This window comes from Protopterus annectens, chromosome 6.part0 (genome assembly GCF_019279795.1).
Source record: "Protopterus annectens isolate FY-2018-M chromosome 6.part0, PAN1.0, whole genome shotgun sequence".
In the NCBI taxonomy this organism is placed as follows: domain Eukaryota; kingdom Metazoa; phylum Chordata; order Ceratodontiformes; family Protopteridae; genus Protopterus; species Protopterus annectens.
Window position 1 is genome coordinate 1,589,398,942 of NC_056737.1, and position 26,263 is coordinate 1,589,425,204.

The following is a 26,263-nucleotide window of genomic DNA, read 5'->3' on the forward strand; positions in this document are numbered from 1 at the left end:
TGTCTAACTTGTAGTGCTTGGGGAAAGTGCGGATAATGGACCATGTGGCTGCTTCCATAATGGAAGATGTGTCCAGACCTTTTAGGAAAGCATTGGAGGTGGCCATTGCCCTGGTGGAATGGGCTTTTACTCCCACTGGGAGATTTTTCCCATGGTGGGAGTAACAAAGACAGATGGTTTTCCTGATCCAGCATGAGATGGTCTGCTTGGAAACTGCCTTACCCAATACTCTAGGATGGAAGGAAACAAAGAGTTGTTTTGATTTCCTAATGGATTTTGTTTTGTCCAGGTAAAATCTAAGTTGTCTGTGTACATCTAGGGAGTGAGGTATTCTCTCACCTTCATTGGTGGGAGAGGGAAAGAAGGTGGGAAGGTGGACAGATTGGTTTAATGACAAATCATTGACCACCTTGGGCATAAAGGAGGGGTTAGTTTTTAGGGTTACCCTGTCTTTGTGGAATGTAGTAAGGGGGGGGGGGAGCAAGCCATTAAGGCTTGTAGTTCTAAAACCCTTCTGGCTGAGGTAATAGCCACTAGTAAAACTGTTATCCATGTACAGATCTGAAGGGTAGCTGTCCCAGCAGGTTTGAATGGGTGCTGGGTAAACTTTTCCAGGATGAAGTTATGGTCCCAGGGGGAAGGGACAGGCTTCTTTGGAGGTCTAAAGTGTAACACCCCTTTTAGGAAGAGATTTAAATTGAGCCTGGCTAGCAATGGAGGGATGTAGTGACAAGCAGGTTGATACTGAAGAAAGGTGTACCTTCACTGAAGAATAGGAAAGTTCACTTTTTATGAGTTGGCACACAAGTAAAGAATGGGGGGGGGGGGGATCAGCGATGCAAGGATCCCTTCCCCTGTCTAAACACCATTTGGTAAATCTTTCCCATTTAGTTAGGTATGATTTTCTTTTTGTAGGTTTCCTGGCCTCTCTCAGGACTGAAAGCACATCATCTGAGTAGTGGTGTCTGAATGGGATCATCTGAGTAGTGGTGTCTGAATGGGATCAAAAGTTTATCACCACAGTGTTAGGGACATCTGCAACTGTGGATGACAGTTCCCTTTTCTTGTGTCAGAAGGTCCACCTTGTAGGGTAATTTGTAGTGATTGCCCTTCACTATATTGTGAAGTGGGGGGAAACAGTGCTGCATTGGCCAGTAGGGGGGTCACTAACAAGATTTTCGGTTTGTCTCTCCTGATTTTCAGGAGGACTTTCTGAATCAGTGGGAAGGCATAAAGAAACTTTCCCTTCCAGGAGATGTTGAAAGCATCTACCCTCCAGGCTAGAGGGGAGTAATCTTTTGAGCAGACGGTCTACAGCTGCCTGTTCTGGGGGGAGGCGAACAGGTCTATATGAGGAGTGCCCCACCGGTGGACAATGTCTAAGAAGACAGCACTATCCAACATCCATTCATGTTGTGGAGAGGATGTCCTGCTTAGAAGATCTGCTTGCTTGTTGTCCTGCAAGGGAATATAGGTTGCCTGCAGGGACAAGTTGTGGCGAGAGGCTAGCTCCCATATCAGCAGGGTTAGTCTGCACAACTTATATGCTTTTGTCCCTCCCTGTCTGTTGAGGTACCACATTACAGCGTTGTCTGTTACTGTTTGAAGAACCCCTGGTAGAAGCAGAGGGGTAAAGGTTTTTACAGCTAAGAAGACTGCTGTCATTTCCCTCACACTGATGTGTTTGTCCCTCAAGGAAGGGTGCCAGGTTGCTTGAACCCTGTAAGATGCCATTGTGCCTCCACATCCTGAATCTGAGGTATCTGTATGCATTACCTGGGTTGGGGGGGTTTGGGCTACAGTGGAAGGCCTGGGTTTAGCTGGACTTGTTGGATTCACCAGCTGATCTCCTTCTTTAGACATGGAAGGAGGGGGATTTCTTGCTCCAGGTGATTCTGGTGCTGGGACCAAATGTTTTTTTAGGTACCACGGTAGTTTGCGCATAAGCATTCTGGTCAACTGAAGCATAGGTATGGTGACTGCCATTAATCCCAGGATTCGTACGAATTGCCTTGCAGTAATTACCTATGCCTGTAGCAACTCCATGAAGGGGGAAGTCAGGGAGTTGACTTTGTCTTGTGGGAGAAAAGCCTTCATTTTGTCCGTTTGGATTCTGTAACCCAGGAAAATCTTGTCCTGTTCTGGGTTCAAGGAAGTGCAGATGATTTGAAAGGGTATCCTTGCACTCTGCCAGAATTAGGATGTTGTCTAGATAGGGGTAAACCTGAATTCCCTGTGTTCTGAAAAAGGCAATGGCCGGGACCAGGCATTTTGTGAACACTCGGGGGGGGGGGGGGTTCAATGGACAAACCAAAGGGCAAAGCACTACATTGGAAATGAGAAGTGGGCCCAGAGAAATGCAGAAAAATCTTCTGTGGGAAGGTCTGATGGGTACATGCAAGTAGGCCTCTTTTAGGTCCAAGGTAGCCATGAAGGCCTTGGTTGGGATGAGTGGAAGCAGAGTTGGAAGTGACAGCATTTTGAAGGTGGCCACCTGTAGGTAAAGATTAAAGAAGAAGAGGCCCAAGATGGGTCTCCATGGACTGTCTCTTTTGGGGACCAAGAAGACATGGGAGTAGAAACCTTTTCCTTCCTGTCCTGAGGGGACTGGTTCTATGGTACCCAGCTTCAGAAGGTCTGTCAAAACCTGTGGAAGGAGATGCTGTTGTTTTTTGGGAAGGAAAGTAGTGCCTCTCATGGGTGGTTTTACTTTCCAGAAAAGGAAGTATCCTTTTTGTATTATGGACAGTACCCACTTGTCTGGGGTGATGGTTTTCCAGAAGGGGAGGCAGTGGGAGAGGTGGGCTGAGAGTGGTAGGGGAGCAAGGCAGTCATGCATTATTGGAGCCTCCTCTGTCCTGAAAAAGCTGCCTAGGCTGAGGTTGCGGAGCAGAAGGTCTGGAAATGGAAGGTCTTCTTGCACCTCTTCTAGATCTGGAAGAGGAATTACCCGCCTGGGCTGGGTTTCAGCCCTAGGCCTGCTTCAGCCTCTCCCCCCCCCCCTTGACATCTCAAGTTAGGGAGGAAGAGCATGATACTTATTTTTCCTCCTCTGATGACTCTATATCTTATACCTCCCAAATAGCTTTATAAATTGGAACAAATAATTCCCTGTCCCTACAAACAACAGTTCACAGACCATTTCTTATTTCCAAGTAACGTCTTCTGATAATATCCATCAACTGGCAAGTCAAATCTGAAATCACTATCTACTTCTCTTCCCAGATCTTTGATATTACTCACAGTATTCAGCAAGCTGTTACTCATAAAATAAGGATTAGACAAGTTGTTCCTTCCAAAGTGAAGGATACAGGACTTCTTAACTCCAAGCTGTTAACAGACACCCGCTTAAACAATTCATCCGTACACCCTTGTATGATCCTTGACTGGAATAAATACTGACCATATGTTCGAGGTGTCAGTATATTTACTGACCCATACCCCTTTTAAAGATGAAAAAGATGTCATAAAAAGACCAAACAACACTGGTTTTAAAAGGGAAACCTTGAGATACATTAGAAAAGATTTTTTTTGCTTAGAAGTTCATCTAATTTTACCCTAATACATCTAAAACACAGCCAATTCTTAACCTATCTTATTACATAATGATTCAGCTTACATGCAATCATCAGACAGATTACTTTATCATGAGCGATGGTATCAAATGCTTTAGCCATGTCCAAATAAATTACATCCATTGGCAATGCATTATCTAGTGCTCCAACAGTGGTTGATAAAAAGGATAACAAATTTGTGCTACACAATCTCCACTGGGTAAAACCATGTTGAGTAATATCTGTCACTGGGCCTAATACATCCAATATAACACATTCAAAACATTTCTCCAGTATACATGTTAAACTGACAGGCCTACAGTTTTCAATAACAGAGACTTCCCTTCTCTTAGGGAGAGGAAAAACTAGTGACCCCTTCCAAAATTTTGGCATACATATCCTGTTTCCAATGTTCTTTGAAAAGACTGTGTCAGACACAGTATAATGGTTTCAGTAAATGACTTGAGAAACTATCCAGTAATCCATTTAACCATATTTTAAAAGGAGGGGAAGCACCAAAATCCTGGAAAAAAGCTGTGGTAGCTATAATACCTAAAGACGTTAAACACACATCATATCCAACTTCATATATGCCTGTTTCAATTTTAAACCATGATTATAAAGTGCTTATGTCTATAATGGCTAAAAGAATGGCAAAAGAGTTGCCAAAATTAATACATTCAGATCAATATGATTTTGTTGGGGGGGGCAAATATTTGACAACAGTAATAGAATAATGAGGTTGTGATACAGAAAAAACATTTGACAGAGTAAATGGAATTTTATGAGTAGGGCAATGGAAGTATTTGCATTTCCTGAAACAATAAAAAGGTTAATTAAGAAGATATATATGGGATCAGAGGCAAAAATCCAAGTGGGAGAGTTGTTCTCTTTCTGCTTTAATTGTGTAATATTTAGAAACACTGGCAAATAAAATAAGGGACTCAGAAATTCAAGGCTACAATTGGTATGGTATTCAAGATAACTTGGCTTATTTGCAGATTATATTATTTTGTACACGACAGAACCAGAATGGGACATTTCAGTGTTATGGTACATCCTGAGACTGTTCTAGGTTTTTGGGATATAAATTAACGAAGATAAAACAAAAGCTACAGCTGTAAACTATGTACCCACACATGAACTGGTTCAGGAATACCCATATTTATGCGGACATGATAAAATGAAGTACTTTGGAAGAAACTAAAAAAAAAAAAAGATAATACCAAAATTGAGAAAATAGAAGATCTTGCCTATGGATATGGATAGCAAGACACAAGTAATAAATCGGTTTTTAGTCCCTTTAGTTTTATACACAGGTCAATCATATTTTTATCACCCAGAGGAGAAATTCTGAATAGTAATTAATAAAGCAGTGAAGGACTTTACATGGAAGGGCAAGATCCAAGTGGGATAATTGACCCTTTCAATAAAACAAGGAGATTTAGGATTACCTGATTTGAAAGGATATTTTATAGCTAGACAGTTAAGGTTATTATACATAACACAAGCAGAAAGCTATATTTCAAAGTGCAAAGGGATGATGAAGCAGGGGTTTAATTCAATAAATAAGGAAACAGTGGTGTTTTGGATGCAGAACCACAATGAGAATAAAAACAGCCATGCAGAATACTGTTTTCACAATGTAGCAGAAAGTATGCCAAGAACTAAGCCAACACTGGAATGGAGAAAGTAGATTCTATCGATAGGGATGATGCAATCAGGGGTACAGAGAATAGGCAAGATGGGGCTGGAATCTACTGGAGGAAGCTGGCAAAGGAGCCAAAGTATTGGGAGCAAAGAATTAGAGAGGGAAAGAGAACAGAATGGGAAGAGGTGAAAGACAGTTGGACTGCAGGCTAGAGATTGCCTTCCTTGTCAATGACTGATCACTGTGTAGTCAAGGAGAAAAAAAATAGGGGAATCCTAAATGAAAATCCTGCACTGGTTGACTTTTTAGTTGAATCTAGCACAGAAGCTGTTGTTAAAAATGGATAATTAGTAGGGCATATAAAATATTGCACAACAGCTACAGGAATCAATCAGAGGAGGTCAGAAAAGATTGGGAAGACAGTTTAGATATGCAATTCACAAAAAAATGGGAGGACATGTGTATGACTCCCAAATATGCAACAAAATCTAGAGAATTTGGAATTTTTGCCTGGAAGCATTTGCACTGGTACTTTTATACCTCAATTAAACTCCAAAGAATTTTTTCTCAGGTAGATGGCAAATGTTGGGAATACAGAATAACTGGGAACATATGTATTAGGAGTGCAATGAGTTGGCACACTAAAAATTGCTACAGAGTACTCTGTCAGGAATACTAGGCAAGCAAATGAGTATAACTAAGGACATTATTTTTTTAAGCTGGAATACGGGGATCTGAATTGTCTTGACATAGTAAAGTCTTGTTAAATTTAATTCAGATGGTTGCTAAAAATGCAATTACTAGAAAATGGAAATCAAAGTCTAAACCAACCATACGTGAAGTAGTGAATAATGTAATAGAAATAAAAGAACAGGAAGCTGGATCTTTAGAAAAGGGTAGGAGTAAATCACATAGAAAAAATTAAAATATGGGAACAATACATGAAGAAACAATGTTTTGGAGGATGAAAGAGTTTTAAGAGAAGTCAGAAAATGAACAATTTGGTTTGATTATATTGTATAGAACAATATATATGACATATAATATTTGAACTTGTTAATATGGTTTGGTTACTTTTATATAAATGAAAGTCTGCCTTCAATAAAGGGGTTGTTAAAGAAAAAAAATAACAGGAAAATATCCAAGAATCTCATCTGGTCCAGCAGAGGCAGAATTAATTTTTTCTAGAGCACAAAATAAATTAGAACACTGTTCATCTAAATTAAATACATTCACACTTGGAGAAGCCCAAAGCTGTAGCTATACATTATATTGTGGCACTCTTAAAATGTGAAGTAGTTACAGCCCTTGTGGAATGAGCTCATAGTTCACCTGACAACAACGTATTACATTTACCATAACAAAATTTGAAGCAGTCCAACAATCACCTTAGAAAGTGAACTTGCAATCCCTCATGCTCATTTTACTAGGAACACAGGAGACAAGCCATTGCAAATCCTTCAATAACTCATTAAGGTCAACAGGGCTGACTGTGTTATGCAGTTAATCATGCCTGCAGTGCTACTTGCATTGACTTCCTTGTCCCATTCAAGGTGACGTGTCTGAAAGACATAACACACACAGACAGCCCTTTGACTCCATTGCATCTCAACTGTAGTACTTAATTTGAGGTATTCATTGCTGTGATGAAGTAAATTAATGTGAGAAAATGACTTAAGATGAACAAGAAAAAACTAGAGATGTATGCCTAAACAAGTAACATTAACCTGTCTGACCCAGTTCTATAATGAAGTATCAGAACACAAGGATTGGGGTAACCCTTGTACAAGATGTGTATTTGGATGTAGACAAAGCATTTGATATACTATCACATATTAATATACTACAAAAATGGAAGCATCTAGAGGCTGACCTACATCTGGCACACTGGACAGAACAGCAGGAGGACAGAACAACATGTTTCAGTACTGGCCATAATATCCAGTGTAGAAATTAGTAATAGCAGGAGTGGTGCAGGGATCAGTGTTGGGTCCCATTTTGTTTTAATATGGTATTTTCTGATTTTTCCATACAAAGAAGAGTTTTGTCTGACTGAATATGCTGATGACAATGTCACAGCCATGGAAAATGCTCAGAATTTAAATGACTCTCTGCAAAGGAATAATAACTAGGGTTTACCTTTAAAATGTTGACTGGACATAGCCAAATGTGCTGGAACTTCAGAAAATCGACAAAACATCGAACGTCAACATTTCCGACCATGCCACACCTACAAACAAGTGCTAACATGGGTCAAAAAGGGGGCAAAATTTTGCGGTTTGGAATATCGGCGTTTGAGATTCATAGGTAGGTACTAGGCTATCAGCCGAAGGGCCTACGTAAGCCTAGCCAGCAAGGTATCATAGCTTATGCCACCCAAGAAAGTTATTTTCCTGTGCCACCATCCAGCAGAGAGACAGAAGTGTATTTCCTATTTCCCATCCACTCATCAAGATTTTTCTTGAAGAGTGCTAATGAAGAACTTATCTTGACATAGATGGGTAGCTTGTTGCACAGTATAGGAAGTCTCTGGGACAGGAATCCATCCCTCCAGCATGTCCTGTTTATTGACCTCTACAACAGGCTTAAGCTTTAATATAAAAAAAGTGAATCAATTACTTCTGGTAGTACTGTTGACATGGAAACAGAAATCCACAGGCAAATCTTACAAATCATACACAGTATTAAAAAGACCCACGTACTATTGAGAGAAGATAACTGGTATTCAAAGAATAAGTCTGAAGTATAAAAGCTAAAGCAATGAGATAGTGGACTTGTACAAAAGGTGAATGAAACAAGGAAGACGTTGGTTTTATGTAGACTGCATAAGACAATGGTTTCAACTATTACAAATTACAGTTCAGTTTTCTGTCAACTAACAATAAGTGATATTTGTGAACCATAAACTGTGCAACAAAGGCTTCCGAAAATGAAGAAATGTGGATTCATTGATGTATAACCACATACTACAGACAAAAATACACATATACAGCCCTGATTACAGCCTAGTTACATGAAAACTAGGTCTTGCTTATAGAACTCTTTCAAATGAAAGTCTACAGAAAGACCCAAGAGTTTCAATAGCTGTTCAGTATGCTAACAAATGACTTATAGGTCTTGTTTACTAAACAAAACTAAATAGGATAGTAAAAAAGGAATGCATACATTTTACAACACATCATACAGATGATAAACTGTCTTTACATGTACATAGTTCAGATTCTTTGCAAAACTTAAAACTTGAAGATTCTGTTTCTCTTATGAAATACAGACCAGGGTTAAGAAAATCTGCATTATTTAATGGTCCTTTGACCTAAATGACATACAACTATTTCTATAACTATGGAGGTCGGGATGGGGCTTGTTGTACAGCTGAGTTTGCTAAATTTGAAGGGACTCAATTTGAGATGCTTCTATAAAAGTGAAGACTAGAGCAAAGGAAAACAGACTTGTTGCAGCCAGAATAGGGCTATAACCCTTACTCAGATTAGTTCCTGTATAAACCTGAGAATGAGGGAAAGGAACAAAAGGAGATCCTCCTGGACTAAGGCAATCCCCAGGTATCTGTCCCAAAGGGGGGATTAGGGAAAGGAACTGGGTGCGATGGTTCAAGTCAGGCAAACTTACCTCACTTCAAGAAAAGAAACATCACAACCATCCAGACAAGGGGCCACTTGTGCAACATCAGAAGGCAGCTGCTCAGCCCATTCAACAGGGAGATGGTTTCACCAGGAAAGTCAGCAGCTTACAGAGAGTGATCCAAAGAAACAGCCCATTCGCATAACCTCATCGGCTTTCAATAGAGTTGATGAAAATGAGCTTCCCTTGCTTAGTGATACATTCATCACTGCCATGTTTTCAAAATGAATGGCAATCAATCCTTGAAAACAAGAATACTGTAATGTCTGCAGAGTAAGAAAGGGCCACCTTCATCTCCAGGAAAATGACATGCAGGCTTCCCTATTTCTGTATGCAAACATTCTGGACTGTCCACCATAAGAGAGTGCCCTCCCCACTCCAGGTCTGAGGTGTCCATGGTAAGTCACCTAGGGGTGGATACTTTGGAACAGGCTACCCAGGGAAAGAACAAGCCATCATATCAGGTGTCTCCAACAAACCTCAAAAATCCAGATTTGGTCCAACATCCATTCCAAGGACTGATTCTACAGAGTCCTCAAAATCTGCGTGAGGACCCTCATGTGATACCCTACAAAGTACCGTGGTTGTCATGAGCCAATGTGCCCTGAAGCTTGTGGCTGGTAGGATGAATGGCTTGCTAAATGCTGAATACTGTCTGCAAAACGGAAGAAAATCTTCCATTCTGCAGGAAGTGCAGAATGCAGAATGAAGGGAAACTTTTCTGGTGGAAGACTGATCTTGAAAAAAAAGGGTGTCTGGCAAGCATCTTATAAAGGTGGCAGTCTGCAAAGACTGCATCTGAGGCTTTGCAAGATACAGTGCGTTATCCCCTAGGACTGGAATTGTTGAAGAGAATAATAGGCCATGTTATCCCTTAGGATTGGAATTCCTGAAGAGAATCCTAGGCCATCATCTACTTATCTAAGGTGGGAGCAGACTGAGGCCAGCCAACCAGGTACAGAAGAGGAATACTTTGAAAACCTGCAGTCTCTGATGCACTGCAAATGTGATCACACACTTTGTCAACACCATAAGAGTAGAGAAGGCTCAAAAAGTGATGATGATTAGCACACACTCAGAAGCAAAGAAGCATCCTTGCCTCCTTGGTGATCTTGGCAAAGCAAGAAGGTATCTCAGAGGTTTAAAGAGCACATCCAGCCTCCTCTTGGCAAGCAAAGAATCATCAACCATACTGTGACCATCCAGATACTTTCTTCTGATGCAAAAATAGTTCAGGCCACTTAGATGTATAACAAAAGCCTGCCTTCCATAGTCATTGTGGGCAGTAAAAAGAACCTGGACCCTTTCCTGATCTAGTGGGACTTTCTGGATAGCTCTTTTTCAAGATCTCCAGCAGTGCTACCCTCTTTTTGATGTGATGGAACATTTAGAAATGGACAGAATGCAGTTAGGTGTAGAAAAAAGCGGAACCAACTTTGGATATGCCTAATATCTACCTGCTGTATGTGATGGCTTCCCAGTGTGGCATGTGAAGGAAGAGACTGGTGTACCACAGAGCCATCAGTTATTACAACATAAACTGGTTCAGCAACAGGAAAGACACGCCAACCAAGAGTTCCAAAATCTGCAAGAACTCTGAGGCCTGGTAAGTTTTAATGTCAGAAGAAAATCAGTAAAATGCCAGGTGAAAATCAGTAAGCAAAATATGGCTTTGTAGAAACTAGTAATTCAGGATCTAATGCAACATCTGCATCCTAAGGTATATAAACAGCACCGTAAAAATTGTCAAAAGCTATGGCAGAGTCCTGGATTAAACCCTAGACTGTGCCATCATTCAAGACACCGATGTCAATTTCTGGAGTCTGCTCTCAGGGCACGAATGGCTTGTTCTTGCATTGCCCAACTTTATGCCTATTAAAGCTATCCACTGAGAAGGAGTAAGCCAAGACTTCTCCCAGTTTATACTTAGCTTGCGAGGACTGCAGCAATGAGTGTGCCCACCACACAGATGCCTTCAGTAAGTACTTGATTACGCTATCAGAAGCCCATCATATACATAGTGGAAGCCCTTTTCCTGCACTGCTTCAGCCAAGGACATCACTTTAGTAAACAAGATAGGGGTTAAAGAAAGCTCAAATGTCAACACTTTGCACTGGAAGTGATGACTACCAAGCATAAACTGTGGATAACACATGCTGATGTACCACACAGCATCCATCATTACCAGGCACCCTGCAGCAACATGAGGAGGACTTCTGTGAGTGTCACTACTCAGAAATTAATGTACTAGACGTGCTGGCAGAAGGCATTAAAACTCAATGCGACAAAACCCACTAAATTTTCTGTGGGACCAGGAAAAGGCGGGAGCAAAATGTCCAACTCTGTTCCAAATTACAAATAGCATCTTCAGCCCTAGGCCTGTAGTCTGGAATCCTGGAACTGGGTAAGCAGAGTCTTCCACTTGGGTAACTTGACTAACATCAGGTGGGAGAGGGAAAGCAGATGCTCAAAAACCTCTCTTATACAACAAGGAGGATTCTTCCTCTTTAAGGGTTGGCCAGACATAGACTAGGAAAAAGAGAAAGGATGGATAAGGTAAAGGTCCTCTAAAGTGGTTATGTCCTGTTTTTTCTTAAGGTGTTCAACCACTTCAAAAGAGGTTTGGTCAAACAATACTTCCCCATTAATACTGAATGTATTCCTTTGTCTTTTTGAGCTGGAGGCCTCCAATACTCATGTCATTTCTCTGTGTTCTTGTAGCTGGAAAAGTCTGGAAGAACTCCCAGAGTGTAGGTTCAAGCAGAATGTCAGACAAAATTTACTGACAGCGTGTAAGCTGGGCTGCCTTATAGTTTGCTGAAATATTGTCTTTGCTTTTCAAAATAGTCAGCACATCCTCAAGAAAGGAGGCCTAACAAGAATAAAGTTCAGATCTTCCAAGCCAAGATATCAGCAAGATTCCCTTTGTGTTTGGATGTATCAGAGTTTTGGTTCTCTGTGTCAAAAGGTCCATCTTTCTCAGCACAAGGTACAGTGGTTGTTTGGTTAGCTGTGACACCATTAAAAACAGTGCTGCCTGGGCGAGAACATCACTAAGACTACCATGCTTGGTTTGCTCCTTGTGTACTTTCTCTACCAACTGAGAGATCAGTGGTGTTAGAAGGAAGGCATGCAGGATCTGTGTCGCCACTGAAAGAAGGCATTCATTCTCCATCCTTCTCTGTAGGAGAGCAAATTGGGAGCTGATACCTTGTCTGGAAAGAAAATTCATTTAATGTGACTGTCAACTTCTGCAATTTCTGTATGTTTAGTTTCTACAAGTGATTTCCACCAGCTCCCCTGCTGAAGCTATCTGTATTAGTAGTAGCATTGCACTGAGACGACTATATACACAACTCTGAGTTCTAAGTCAAATTACAATGCCAGCTCACACACCTGCAAGCCCAATAGGTACGGCCACGTACCACATCACTGTGAAGGGTGTACATATTGATCTGGGAACAAGTAGTCTCCACTGCTCCTTTAAGGTTCTAAGGGTTAGCCATACTGCCAACCTCTCCTTCAAGCTAATGTGCAGTTTTAGTTGTGTGGAGGACCAAGCCCCGTAAAATGTAAAACACCCTGGTATGTACTCCCATGTAACATCCAAAACATCAGAAGTCAGGAACTGGATGGGTTCAGATTTGGAAAAAGGTTTCCCTCATTCCTCAACACTTGGTTCAACCACTAAATATTCCCTCTGAGTGCATGGCAACACCATAAGCAATGTTTCAAGGAACCAAAGTGCTGGTTTTAAGGTTGTCTTGAGGAACCACAGAATTTTCCTCATCTGCTACCTGACTACTGGCATCATCAGTATACAGAATGTTACATATCCCAGTGTGCTTATAAAGTCCCTAGCAATGCTGTTGCACCGATTAGCTTGTTGTAAAAAGGACTGTATGAAATCAGCCTTGCATTTAGGAATTTACACCCTGCACTCTTCTAGTTTCAGGGCGGCCCCCAGAAAAACATCTGTCAGGTCACGGGACAGACTTGACTTGGGTAGGTTTAATAGTATCTTCAAGAGACTCTATGTCAATTTTCAGGCTCATTAGTATACACAGCTGTGTTTGGGCATGCAGAAGTCAGTATCCGGATATGGGTAATTATGAATAAATATCATCACTAGGAACCACCAGAATCAGCCACTTTGTAAAAACTCTGGATGCAGCCGAGAGCCCAAGGGGGCAAGAAATGTACATGGTAATGCCAATGACCAATGCTGAACCTCAGTAATTTTCTGTGTTCTTTGTGGATCAGGACATGGAATACATTCAAGTATATGTACATAGGGTCTGATATGATTAGAAAAGGCCTTTGGTAGAAACAGGATTAGTAACGGCAGGTCAAGTAAACTGAACCTTCATAGGTTTAAAATCGCCCTTCATAAGCAGTCTTTTTTGTGAACAAAAAAAAACTGTAAAAGTAAAAACATTAGCTTTCTTCCTGCTCAGACATGTCTTGTACGGTTTCTCAGATGAAGCATATGTTAAAGCAGAGGCAAGGTAAGATGCAACTGCTCCTATGGTACCAAGAATATTCTCATAAAAAAGAGGGACAGGTTTGAATGTATCTATTTCTTCTTATTAGTATTATTTTATTTATCGTATTAACAATAAGACAAACTCAAAAGACAAACCATCCTGGTGGAATGGCAACAAGAATCGGTTATACAACAAAAGAAAAAAAACTTTGGCCAAGTATAGGAGGAACAAAGCAATATATATTAAAAGCCCCCTGACCAATCTAAACAGTATCTAGGAGGGTTAATTAATAATACAAAGGCTAAATTTGAAGAAAAAAAAATAGCATCTTATCCAAAGGAAAACCACAAAGCTTTGTACAGCTATATCCATAACCACAGGGGAAATGCACAACATACAGAACTTATTGTAAATGTCAACACCTACACTGATCCAGATGCCACTGTCAACCTTTTTTCTCACAGGTTCACCTCAAATTTCTCCCTTACTCCACCCCCTGATAGTCCAAAGGAAATACCGTATACCACAATCCCCCAACCATTACTAGGGAACAGGTCCATCAATGCACTTTCCAAGACCAATTACACTACATCGATGGGCCCTGTTAACTTCCTGGGATGTTTAATAAATAGCATAAAATATGACCTTTCTGGTCCATTTGAAGGAATCACATTTCAGCTGGAGCCTACAGTCATGTCTTGTGCCCAAGAAATGGAAGATGACCAAGTTCATTCCCCTGAACAAAGGAGGTCCAACCACTGAGCCGGGTAACTAAATGCCCATAAGTCTGACTAGCCTCACATGTAAGGCCATGGAAAGGATCATAATGAACATGATGAATGAGGACACTGGTAATCTGCAAATGCTTGACCCATTACAGTCTGGCTTTGTTAAAGGAAGGTCATGCCTACTAAATATGACAGACTTTTCTGAGAGGGTCACTAAAGCACTGGATAAAGTCAAGACTGTATACTCAGCTTGCTTTAACCTGGCCAAGGCTTTTGACACAATACCCCACTCAGGCATTATAGACAAGCTTAGTAATTTAGGTATAAACCCTTTTATCACTTGCTGGATAGCAAACTGGCTTATTAACGAGACCCAGCTGGTCAAAATAGATGAGGCCACCTCCACCAAAAAGACAGACACTAACGGCATCCCCTATGCCTCTGCACTGGGCCGGTTACATGTTAAAAGATCGAACGGCTGAAATATCGAACTGAATATGGTCGAGACCACATGCTCGATATTTCAAAAGATCGATCTTGGAACATGGCAAAAAAAAAAAAATGTAGAAGACTGTAATGCAGAGGGGCTGCACCCCCCCCTGCACCCCATCTAGGGGGGGCTACGCCCTCCATACACCCCTACTTAAATGTACCAACTCCGAGATTGCGCTACAGCAGGGAATAGGAAAACTTCCCGTTCCACGCTGTATTCTCAGTGTAGCGCAATCTCGGAGTTGATATATTTAAGTAGGGGGGTGTGGGGGTGCAGCCCCCCACATGGGGGAGCAGGGGGGGCTTGCCCCCTGCATTACAATCTTCTACTTCATTTCTTCTTTTATTTATTGCCATGTTACAAGATCGATCTTTTGAAATATTGAGCATATGGTCTCGACCATATGCAGTTTGATATTTCAACCGTTCGATCTTTTAACATGTAACCACTGGGCCTGCTCCTTTTTGGCATCTACTTCTCTGAAATGGAAGCAAATGCTGTAGGCTTATGGCTGACTATGTTTGCAGATAATTGCAAGCTGGGGGTTATCGTCAAAGCCATGGTCTTAAACTCAGTGCTAAGAAATGCATAATTGTACCCTTTGGTAAGTCAACCATCCCAGCCAATTACCATGTTGATAACACGCCCCTAGGAGTTGACCCCAGTGATCAGAGATCAGATATCTTTCTATGTTGCACAGCTTACAAGTAAGGCATGGCATCTAGATCCAAAGAGGTCATTATCCCACAATACTCCACTCTTATTAGACCAATCATAGAGTACAATGCTCCCTTTGGTATGTACCTGACCAGGCATATACAGCAACTAAAGCAAATTCAGAGGTTCCTTACAAAAAGAATACAAACAGTAACATACCTGCCTTATGCAATATGCCTTAAAGCCCTTTCCCTGTACTCACTCTCCTAAAGATTGGCAAGTGGTGATCTATACCTGGCTTACAAAGCATCTGCAAGCCCCACACTTACAACTCTCCTAAATATTCGTATGTCAAAGAGTACAAGAAATACAAGGTCCAAGAACCTAAATTTTGTCTACGACTTAAACAGAACATGCTGGATTGACAAATATGTGTTTCAGAGACTATCCCTCTGATGGAACAAGGCCTCCTATTCATGTGAAGCTGAGTTTGTCTATTTCCCAGTTTGAGCACAACCTAGATCAGTGGATGGGGACCAGGAAATTTACACCAGGCCTGGCACCCATGTCCCTTATGGACAGAGATAGCTTATAAATGTCTGGCCCTCAGTGTCCTACTTGGGTAATTAATCTTTTGGGAAAACTTGGCTAAGCTTAGAAAGGGCCCCTGGGTCGTTAGCCCAGTAACTATCTATGTATTTATGAATCTTGTAATCCTTTATGATGATGCTCAAAACCCAATGACCATAGTAATCTTTGCACAAGCCTTCTAAAAATGGGGTTAGGTCTGCCTCCCTCCCTAGCTGTTTTTTATGGGGTTGAGATGCAGATACAGATACTGATAACCAGCCTGGTTATCAACATACTAATGATCACTCAACTGGGTGATCAGTAATGTGCAACTACTATGTTTTACACCAGATGATTAAGGTTTTTAGTGCATCCCAGACATTTCTCTTTTCCCAAAGACACAGGAGTGCCTGAGTTTGTACATATAAGTACAGGGAGGTGTGTAGGGGGTGCAGAAACCCTTGCTTTAACACTTTTGTCAAATGCCGATCACAAAAGTCACAGCTTTGTTAGGAAGCTACTGGATCCACTTGCTGCACGCATCCCAATTTTGTCCTTCCTTTTCTCATGCTAAGCCTGCTTTTCTACAACTCTTAGCCTTGAACTGCAGGCTCTTAGCTTGGTATCTGAAAAGGGGCCAGTCTTCGAGGGATAATTTCTACTGTCCTGAGGAAACTGAGAAAAAACTTCACCATCTGCATGATTTTACATTTTGTCCCCAATTTTTTTAAAAGATGCCCACAGACAGTTTGCCAAGTACCTTCTCTCAAAGGGGGTATTCCATGGTTCTTTCACATTATCATGCAATGTCTAAACCCTAAATCATGTCATGCAAACTGACAGCAGAACCCATACCAGCTGCTCTAAAGACTGCATCCACAGCATTGCAGCCACACTTAATCACACGCTTCTATGCTGCTTTGGAGAGCTGAATAACTATCAGGATCTGGAACATAAATGACTCACCCTGGAGTTGTGCACTTAAGTCTGCAATATGCATTAAGACACCTTCTTACTATTTCAGGTGTTTGGGAAGGCAGACTCATCAGATACCACTACCAGAGGCTGGAACACAGACTTATTGATTGCATCATCATTAAGCCTATGTGATGCCTTTAACATTATTCAGTTCTCTCTTTCTAGTAACTCTCATGAGGCCTCTTTCCCCTCAACCTCCTTATGCAAGTGCTCATTCCTATTATGGACTTCCTCAGAAGGCAGTCTCCTGAAAATGTGGAAGACTGTTAGCACACCTGCAACATGGCATATAATGTCTTTCACATTAAGTCCAAGTGTGGTTGCCGGACTCCTACAGGTTTTTCTAGTGAAACTTGCACAAAACTGGTAATCTCTCCTAAGCTAAAAAGTCACTTAAAGTCTTAGTAATAATTTTAAGGTCTGCATGCGGGACGCACTGAAAACAGCAGTGGTTTAATAACAAACTTCACTGGAAAAGAACATTACAATAACAAAGAGGAGAAATCTTATAAAATACACATCTTATAAAATACACAAAGTTTCTCCAACATGGCACTTAAATTCTCAATGCGAGTTCTGAGGCTACTGGCTGGGAATGAGCACCAGCAAACTTACAAGCTGAGAAGTGTACATGCCTGGGGCAAAAAAGTGAGTAGCTGAAGCTGCATCTCATAATGGCCTGTGCCCTGTATGGGTTCCAACAAGCTGGTCAGGAGATGTCAGCCAGTGGTTAATTCCCATAAGTAACAGTGTTTTTGTAAAGGTCACAGATTTGACTAAAAACATAAAGGACATTGTCTCATACAACAGGCCACAAGTGACACTTTCGAACATATATTTCAAATAACTATCTTCAAATACCTTCAGAATTTTGCTAAAAAAAAATCAAACAACAATTAATTGCCATATAAAGCAAACCAAAGACACAGTTACTATACTGTTTTTCTGGACTTGGAAAATATATGTTTCATAGAATCATAGCAGGCTACTAGGCTAATGGCCCTGTGGCCTTACAAGCCTAGCCAAGAGTTTATCCCCAATTAAGAAACCTTAGTTAGCACCTGTTGTCCCTGTCAATGAGGGACACAGGTGGAACCCCTGGGACAAATATATTGTTTCCTATCCACTCATCAAGGATGCGCGTGAAGGGGGTCAGTGAGGTACTCTCTTTGACATGTATGGGAAGTCCATTCCAGAGACTGGGCAGCTTCTGCAAGACAATCCTGTCTCTCCAGTAGGATTTGTTGACGTCACATATTACATTTAGGTCTTTTCAGTGGGTAATGTACAAGGAGTTACACTTACGAGTATGGAGCATCTCTAGTCGGGCAGGGTCCGATATTGCCTTGTAGGTAAGACACAGACCACCTCTGAGCAATCTGTATGATACCGAGTAGAGTGATAGTGATTTGAGCCTGTCCACATAGGACAGGTGTTGGAGGCCATGGATTCTCTTTGTGAGGTATTTCTGGGGTCTTTCCAGTTGGTGCAGGTGCTAGGAGAGGTACATACTAAATGGGGTGTTAATACTGAATTACTGGCCTAATGAGGGAGGAGTAAAGACAAGTAATAACATCCCTTTTTCTGGATACAATCCCTTTACTTATGAGATAAACCAAGTAAAAAGCTTTTCTGACCACTGCTGCTACATGACAGTCGAATATGAGATTGTTCTCAACCTGAGTACTCAGTTCTCTCACCACAGGGGTTGCCGTTGATGTAGTAATCAGTAGGATCCGTGTTTTTTCCATATGGTAAGATAATACATTTTTTTGCATTTAACTTAAGGCCATGACTCTGGCACCAGTCATTTGTTGCTGTGAGACCCTCTTGCAGCATGTTAATATCATCTGGGGAGTCAATGACAGCACCCAGCTACAGTCATCTGCAAACTTGATCAGCCACAGGCCTTTTGTCTTTGCCTGGACCTCTGAGAAGTAGATGCCAAACAGTAGGGGACCCAGACAGATCCCTGGGGAACACCAATAGTGACAGGTCTGCTGTCAGAGGTGGAGGTACTTCTTTTGACCTAGTGGGTCCTACTGTTGAGCCAGCTGGCCACCCACCTGATGAGACAGGGATTTACGCCAAGTGGGGGATTATGTCAAAGGCTTTGGACAAGTCAAGATAAGCTGTGTATACTGACTTTCCCTCATCCAGGGCCTTGGTGACAGTCTCAAAGAACTCAACCTGGTTCAACAGGCAAGATCTGCCCTTTTGAAATCTGAACTGGGCGGGGTCAAGTGCTTGGAGACTGCCTGTGTCCTAGTTTATGAAATCCATAATACGCTCCATGGCTTTACAGATCAGACTTGTCAAGTTAATGGGGCAACAGTTTCCAGGGTCAGTAGTGGCACCACCTTTATGCAAGGGAATGACAATGGCAGTTCTCCACTCTGGTGGAATGAAGCCTGTACTTAGACTGTGGTTAAATAGGGTGCTCAATGGTAAAGCTAGTTCTTGTTGGAGATGGTGCAGAATACAGCCTGGGGTACTATCAGGTCTCATCGAAGCTGTGTTCTTTACCACGGATAGGGCCTTTAACACTTGATCTACGGAGGTATGAGGTCCAGAAAAAGTATCAGGGATGTCGAACAGGCCTTTGGAGGATAGGGGGGTGAGGTTTGCTCTGAACCCATCTGCTAGCAGGTTGGCTACGTCAACAGGATCAGTGTAAGAGGTACAGTTAAGTACTAATTCGGAACAAACCTGGGCTTTGCCATGGAGGTTTCTGACGTAACTTAAGAAGGCTTTGTGGTTTCCCTTTGTTTCGGAGGCTAGTTTCAATTCATAATTGGCTTTGGAGCTTTTCACTAGTGATCTAATTTGCTTGTTGAGGCTGAGGAGGGAGTTTTTCCAATTCAGAATTTGTTCCTTTTTACGCCTGAACAACAGTTTCTTCCTTTTGTTTCCTTGTGGAACAGGTTTTAGTTCTGTTGGGTATATCTGAGTCCATGCAGTTGTACAGGTGCTTGTGTACTGCACTGGCATATTGTTCAGCATAGTAGTTTGCTTCCTTTGAGGGGGCAGTGTTGTAAAGCTACTGATGCCCTCCCCTTAGGAGCTTGTAGTCAACTTCTGAGAAGTTTTTTAGCCTTGTTAAGGCTGCGGGTGGGGTGGGATAGAAACTTCGAATGAGACAGACCAATGATCTGATCTCACCAGGGAAGAACATACGATGGGAGTGGTGCAGTGGTCACCCATGTTGGTAAGGACCAAGTCCAGAATGTTATTTCCCCTTGTGGGGGATGACATGAGCTGGTCTAGTGTGTTAGAATTGATGAAGTCAACGAATCATTGGGTGAGTGCATTAGTGCAGGAATAGTTCACCCAGTTTATGGTGGGGTAGTTGAAGTCGCCAAGGATCAGGGTGTTACCTTGATGGAGTCAAGTAGGTGCAGGTAGGAGGAGTGGGTTTCCTGAGTCATTGAGGGGGGTCTACAGCCAGCTATAACTTGGATGGGTGTCTTGCCTACTGTCAGTTACACCTGGAGTAATTCCAGTACATCATCCTGGTAAACCAGTCTGGAGGTGTGCCTGTCCTTAATGAAGACAGAGACTCCACCACCCTTTGTCTTTCTGACATTCTCTCTCTTAAAGGCAGAAATGCTACAGTGGAAGGAATTCTACAAGCCTACCTTGAATATAGTCTCCACTTCACTACAGCCAACTTTCAAAAAAATCAAGCAGTTCTATAAAAAAAATGGCCAACAGAATCTGCAAATCTATCACACCAGTATCTCAAAAATTACATCACTGCTCTGTCCTTGAACATACAAATGGATTGTCTGTGAAAGAACATGCTGAAATAATGTTGAATTACTTCTTGTTCAAAGTGCTACAAACAGAATCCTACTTCTATAAGGCCAAAAAACACACCTTTGCCTCCTCATAACAAAGCCTTAAATCTAATGAAACCACTGCTCCAGGAAAGTCACAAAAACAAATGTGTGAAAGTGACCATATCTCTCAGTCTCCATTCCTACAGTTTGGTATTCTCAACCTTCCCTCCTCTAAAGTTTTCCTAGTTATAAACCGCTCCACCAACAGCAGTTAGAGTACTTTATAGAAAAATCCAAATAATGGTTTGATTAGCCACTTCACCTGACCTTTGTTCAGCACCTCCTTTTCCACAGACTATTACTGCTGAGCTTTTCAGCTGGCTTTAGATGAAAAATGTTTGCATGTTTATTCCATTAAAGTTACCTGCAAACACTAGGCGTAATTTGTATAACTAAACATGCTTGTAAATTATAACAACACTGTAAACAGTTCAAGGCACTATGCAAATAAAAAGCAATGTAATCTCCAAAGTAGCTATCAACTGATTTCTACCCCAAATACAGAAAACATGATTTTCAACTCCACTACTATGAACCAAACTTGGTAACGAAACTAGCTCATTAAATTAAATGAAGGAGAGGGTAAGATGAGTTTAGCATCTTTGAGATAGTTTTGTCATCTTTGTGGAGATATTCTGGGGAGGATATGTTCACTGCTGCACTTCTGTCCCTAGCAGATTGGGAAAGCAAGGAGCTCACTAGCTGGGCTATGTGACAGCAGATTTTATGAACCTGCATGCAGTAGCATGCACTTTAGCATGCATCAGTGCTTGCCTGCATGTTGTCTGAGAGTATTTCCTAAAGCAAACAAAACACAGAGATGATAAATCTTCAGAAGTGGCTTGCTCACTGACTTACAAAGCCAGCTGGAAACTAAATCCGTAATAAGTAGTATCTGAGCCCCACAACTCCTTCCCCACACTAGGGTAATTAGAGGCAGATTAGAAAAGGTATATTAGGAAAGGCTGACAGTGCAAAAGACTCCTCCACAATAAGGAACTGAAGAAATAACTGTAACGTGATAAGAAAACTGGGAAATAAAAGAAAAATATGAACCACTTTAACAAAACTTTCCTGCAAAAAAGAAGCCATAAGAATGACATATTAAATTGCAACAATGTTTTAAGACAGTGGACCATCTAAAATGTCTGGTCCCATGCCTTTAGAACAAGTCCAGGGATGAGGAACATAACATGAAAATAATGAGGCAGCATCTTACCACCAGCAGGGTTTGCCGATCTGGATCCTTGGTTATGGATGCAAGCCAAAGGACAGGCAGAAAAGTGAGTTACAAAAGACACAAAAATACATGCAACAAACAAGCAAATATTGGTATGGTGCAACAAAACAATATTTTATTTGCAGGTTTAGGGTCTACATAATTTTGCTGTATTAATAACAGGTTAGCACTTTTGTTCATCTGTTCAAAACATATTGGCATTCTAAACCATAACATGCAGAAAAAAAGTGGTAAGTACTACAACACAGTACTGAAAAATATGCAAATTTATCCAAGAAAAGTGAGCATTAGATGAATAACAAAGGAGGATGATGACACTGAAACTAACTACAGATAACTGACAGCATAATGCTTGCTTACGTTGTGACTGGGAAACCACTTTAGCTCGACTACGGCCCCGAGTATCAACAGAAGCTGTAGCAACATTTGTGGCAGAGCCAGAGCTCTGGCGCCTTGTGCGAACACGACCTAAAGAAAAAAAAAAAACACTTGTGAAAGAATGCAAAAATAAAAAAAGTTCTACAAAAAACATGAAATATTATTTCAGTTCTTCTTTACAGTAATCTGTCCTATTAAACATAAAATAGTGTACACATTAATGCTTTCAGGACCTTAGATGAAGGTTTAACATGGCTATTTACTTTTTCAAAGACACCACAAAACGCAAGTAAAAACAGGCATAAAAGATCAAGGCTCACATATTTTTTCTGAAAAACAACTTTGCTTAAATCAATGTTTCCAGTACAGAATAGATAAGACATTTACTTAGATCCATATCTTAACGTCAGATCTTTAAAAACATTCTATTTCTATTCAACAGGCAATTACTTTACTAAAGTCCATCTCACCACTACGAGGCAAAACTCGACCATTTTTTCTAGCAGACTTCAGAGGAAACTGACCCATAACACAATTACTGTCAAAGGAAAGAGAAAAAACTAACAAATAGGAGGGGGTGGCCTTAGATCTCTCCAAATTTTCCAGCCACAGGATCAAACATAAGAGCCTAGATGAAGAGTCAAACCAGTGGAACCACAAGGGAAAAATTATAAAAATAAACCAGGGTAACACTGACTTTACACAGTCTGATTCCAGAAAAAAGGCATAAGAAAAATTTAACCAATCCTTACTGAGCAAAGAAAGGCGTTGTGTAAGTCTGCTGAATCAGTTGATTTCAAAGATTTACTGTTTGCATTATATGCATGTGTGTGTATATATGCATACATATGTATATATACATACATATTTATATAAATCTATATATATATATACATACATATTTATATAAATCTATATATATATATAGGTTCATAGGTAGGTACTAGGCTATTGGCCCAAGGGCCTAAGTAAGCCTAGCCAACAAGGTTACCTGGCTTAAGCCACCCAAGAAAGTTATTTTCCTGTGCCTCTGTCGAGCAGAGCCACAGAAGTGATCCCTGGGGTGTATTTCCCATTTCCATCCACTTATCAAGATTTTTCTTGAAGAGTGCTAATGAGGAACTTTGCTTGACATAGATGGGTAGCTTGTTCCAGTATATGGGAAGTCTCTGGGACAGGAATCTATCCCTCCAGCATGTCCTGTTTATTATGGTGACATGGTTTAGGTCCCTAGAGCATGTAGCTTGGAGGGATTGGAATTTCTTTAGGTGTACCTTGTCCAGCAGCTCTGGGTTTGACATAGCTTTATATGTTAGGCAGAGATCACCTCGGAGTATGCAATATGCTATGGAGTTAAGCTTGAGTTTTTTGAGACTGACAGTGTAGGGCATCTGAGGCCAGTAATCCTCTTTGTGAGGTACTTCTGTGGCCTTTCCAGCTGCTACAGATGTCTTGTGAGGTACATTCCAAAAGGGAAGTTGTACTCTATTAATGAGTCTAATGAGTGTCGAGTAGAGGGGAACAATGACCTCTTTTTTTCTAGATGAGAACCCTTTTGTGATGAGGTGTGCCACGTAGAAGGATTTCCTGACTACTGTGGCGATGGTCTCATCACACATTCGGTGTTAAGTAGACTGCTGTGTATGTGGTAGTTCATGGGTACATAGTTTTTACCAAAGGGGATGACAATGCACTTTTTGGCACTGAGCTTGAGGCCATGGCTCTGACACCAGGCATCTATCTCAGTGAGGCCCTTCTGTAGAATGTCCAGATCATTTGGGAACTCCACTATGTTCTCCTAGTTTGCAGTCATCTACGAACTTCATTAGCCAAAGGCCTTCTGTGTTGGCCTGTACATCATAGGAGTAGATACCAAACAGGAGAGGTCCCAAGACTGACTTGTCACTGGTTTGAAGTCAGATTTGGAGTCTGCAACTTTTACAGTGTGGGTTCTGTCAGTGAGCCAGTTGGCAACCCATCTTGTGATGTAGGGATTTATACCTAGTTTAGTGAGTTTAGCTATAATTCCAGAATGGGGGATGGTGTTGAAAGCCTTGGTGAGGTCAAGATAGGCTATGTGAACCATCTTACCCTCGTCTACAGCTTTGATGACTGCCTCAAATAAGTCAATCAGGTTCAGGAGGCATGATCTGCCTTTCACAAACTCAAACTGGGTGGGATCCAGAATTGGGAGGTTATCAATTTCTTTGTTTACGAGTTCCATGATGATACGTTCCATGGCCTTACAGACCAGGCTCGTCAGGCTAATAGGGCGATAGTTCCCGGGATCAGTGGTGGCTCTCCCTTTGTGGAGTGGGATAACTGTTGCTGTGCATCATTCAGTGGGCACAAAGCCTGATGTGAGACTATGACTGAACATGGTACTTAGGTGGGGAGCCAGTTCATTCTGAAGCTCATCGAAAACACAGCCAGGGATGTTGTCCAGTCCCATGGATGCTATTTTTGGCTTTAGAGAGTGCAGGTTTTACCTGCATAGTTGTGAATACAGGGACTCTGCATTCTTTCTGCATAGATATGGGCCCTTTAGGGGGTGAGAGGAGGGTAAAGTTAGCACTGAACCTATCTGCCAGGACGTTGGCAATATCAGTTGGTTCTGTAATTTTCATGCCATTGTGCTGTAACTCAGAGCAGATCTGGGTGTTGCTACTGAGATGTTTGACATAGCTATATAATGCTTTGTGGTTGCCCCTAGAATCAGTGGCGATTTTGTTTTCATATCTAGCTTTGGAGGATCTTATAAGTGATTTCAGCTTCTTACCAGGGAACTCCTCCACTCATGGGATTTTACTTTCTTTTGCAACAGTTTCTTCCTTCTGTTGTAGAGTTTGTTTATGGCAGGGGACCACCAGATTGGCTTCCTTTTTTTGGAGGACAGCGTCTTGGTTATGTTTGGATAGCACAATCCATGCACTCGTGTACGTGCTTATAGAGTGAATCTGTGTAGGATTCAGCAGTCGTAACTGTATTGTCCATCTGTATGGGTATCATGAAGTTCGCCACTTCTGTCTAAAAAGCATGAAGTTGACTTTGGAGACATTTTTTACAATGATTTCCTTAATGGGGGGAGGGGTGGGGGTGGGATGTGGATATCTAGGGTGATTAGCTTATGGTCAGATCTGACCAACGAGGAGTTGACTTCAGGTGTGGAACACCGGTCACTCATGTTGGTAAGTACTAGGGTCTAGGATACTGTTGCCCCTGGTTGGGGTATGGATAAGTTGATCCAGGGCAATGGAATTTATGAATTCCAGAAAGCGTTGAGCGAAGGAGTTGGTACAGGAGCTGGTAGTTTTCCCAGTTAATGGTGGGGTAGTTGAAATTGCCCATTATTAGGGTGTTTGGTTGAACCCTAATATTTTCCAGTATATCAAGAAAAGAGGAGTGGGAATCCTGGGGCATGGTGGGGGATCTGTTGCAAGCTACAATTTGGATTGTAGTTTTGACCAGAGTTAATTGCACTTGGATAACCTCGGATGCATTATGCCGAGCAACTAGCCTGGAGGTGTGGATATCCTTAATGAATATGGACACACCTCTACCTTTGGTGTTCCGGTCCAGGTTAGGTGGCCAAAAAGTGTGGTATGAGTTATAACCTGGTAATGCAGGGGTGCTTTCTGGAGCCTTGAACCAGGTCTCAGTCACTGCACAGATATCGATGTTCTCCATTTTAAGGAGTGCCTCGAGGGAGTGTATTTTGACATTTAGACTTCTAGCATTGAGTAGCATTACCCTACGTGTTTGCTGGCCTGTTCCTGTTACGGTGGTGAATTTGTCATTTGAACCTTGCCTAAAAAAGGCACAATAGGAGCACAGCAAGAGCCTTAGCCCATATCCAGAATCCCAGGGATGACAGGTGCTGGCCATTTCCGGCACAGTATCGTGGTCTGTCGACCATGTCGTCCCAGGCAGACAGATACTGGATCCTCTTAGAATGACACCAGAAGCTTAGCCAATTGTTGAAGTCAATCATTTTGCCCTTGTACTGTGGTATTATTCTGGGCGATGGCAGGATCCTACTAAGGGCT

At 41.6% G+C, this 26,263-nt stretch overlaps 1 protein-coding gene across 1 annotated transcript in view; it reads right to left on the reverse strand.

Moving 5' to 3' along the window:
* Window positions 1–26,263, reverse strand: part of CLASP1 (cytoplasmic linker associated protein 1) — a 4,127,769-nt gene that overhangs the window by 1,830,054 nt on the left and 2,271,452 nt on the right. The window contains exons 20-21 of the mRNA XM_044073692.1: window positions 22,200–22,307; window positions 21,819–21,845 (exon numbers count right to left, since the gene is read on the reverse strand). Of these exons, the coding sequence (XP_043929627.1) occupies window positions 21,819–21,845; window positions 22,200–22,307 (135 nt within the window). The remainder of the gene's footprint in view (window positions 1–21,818; window positions 21,846–22,199; window positions 22,308–26,263) is intronic.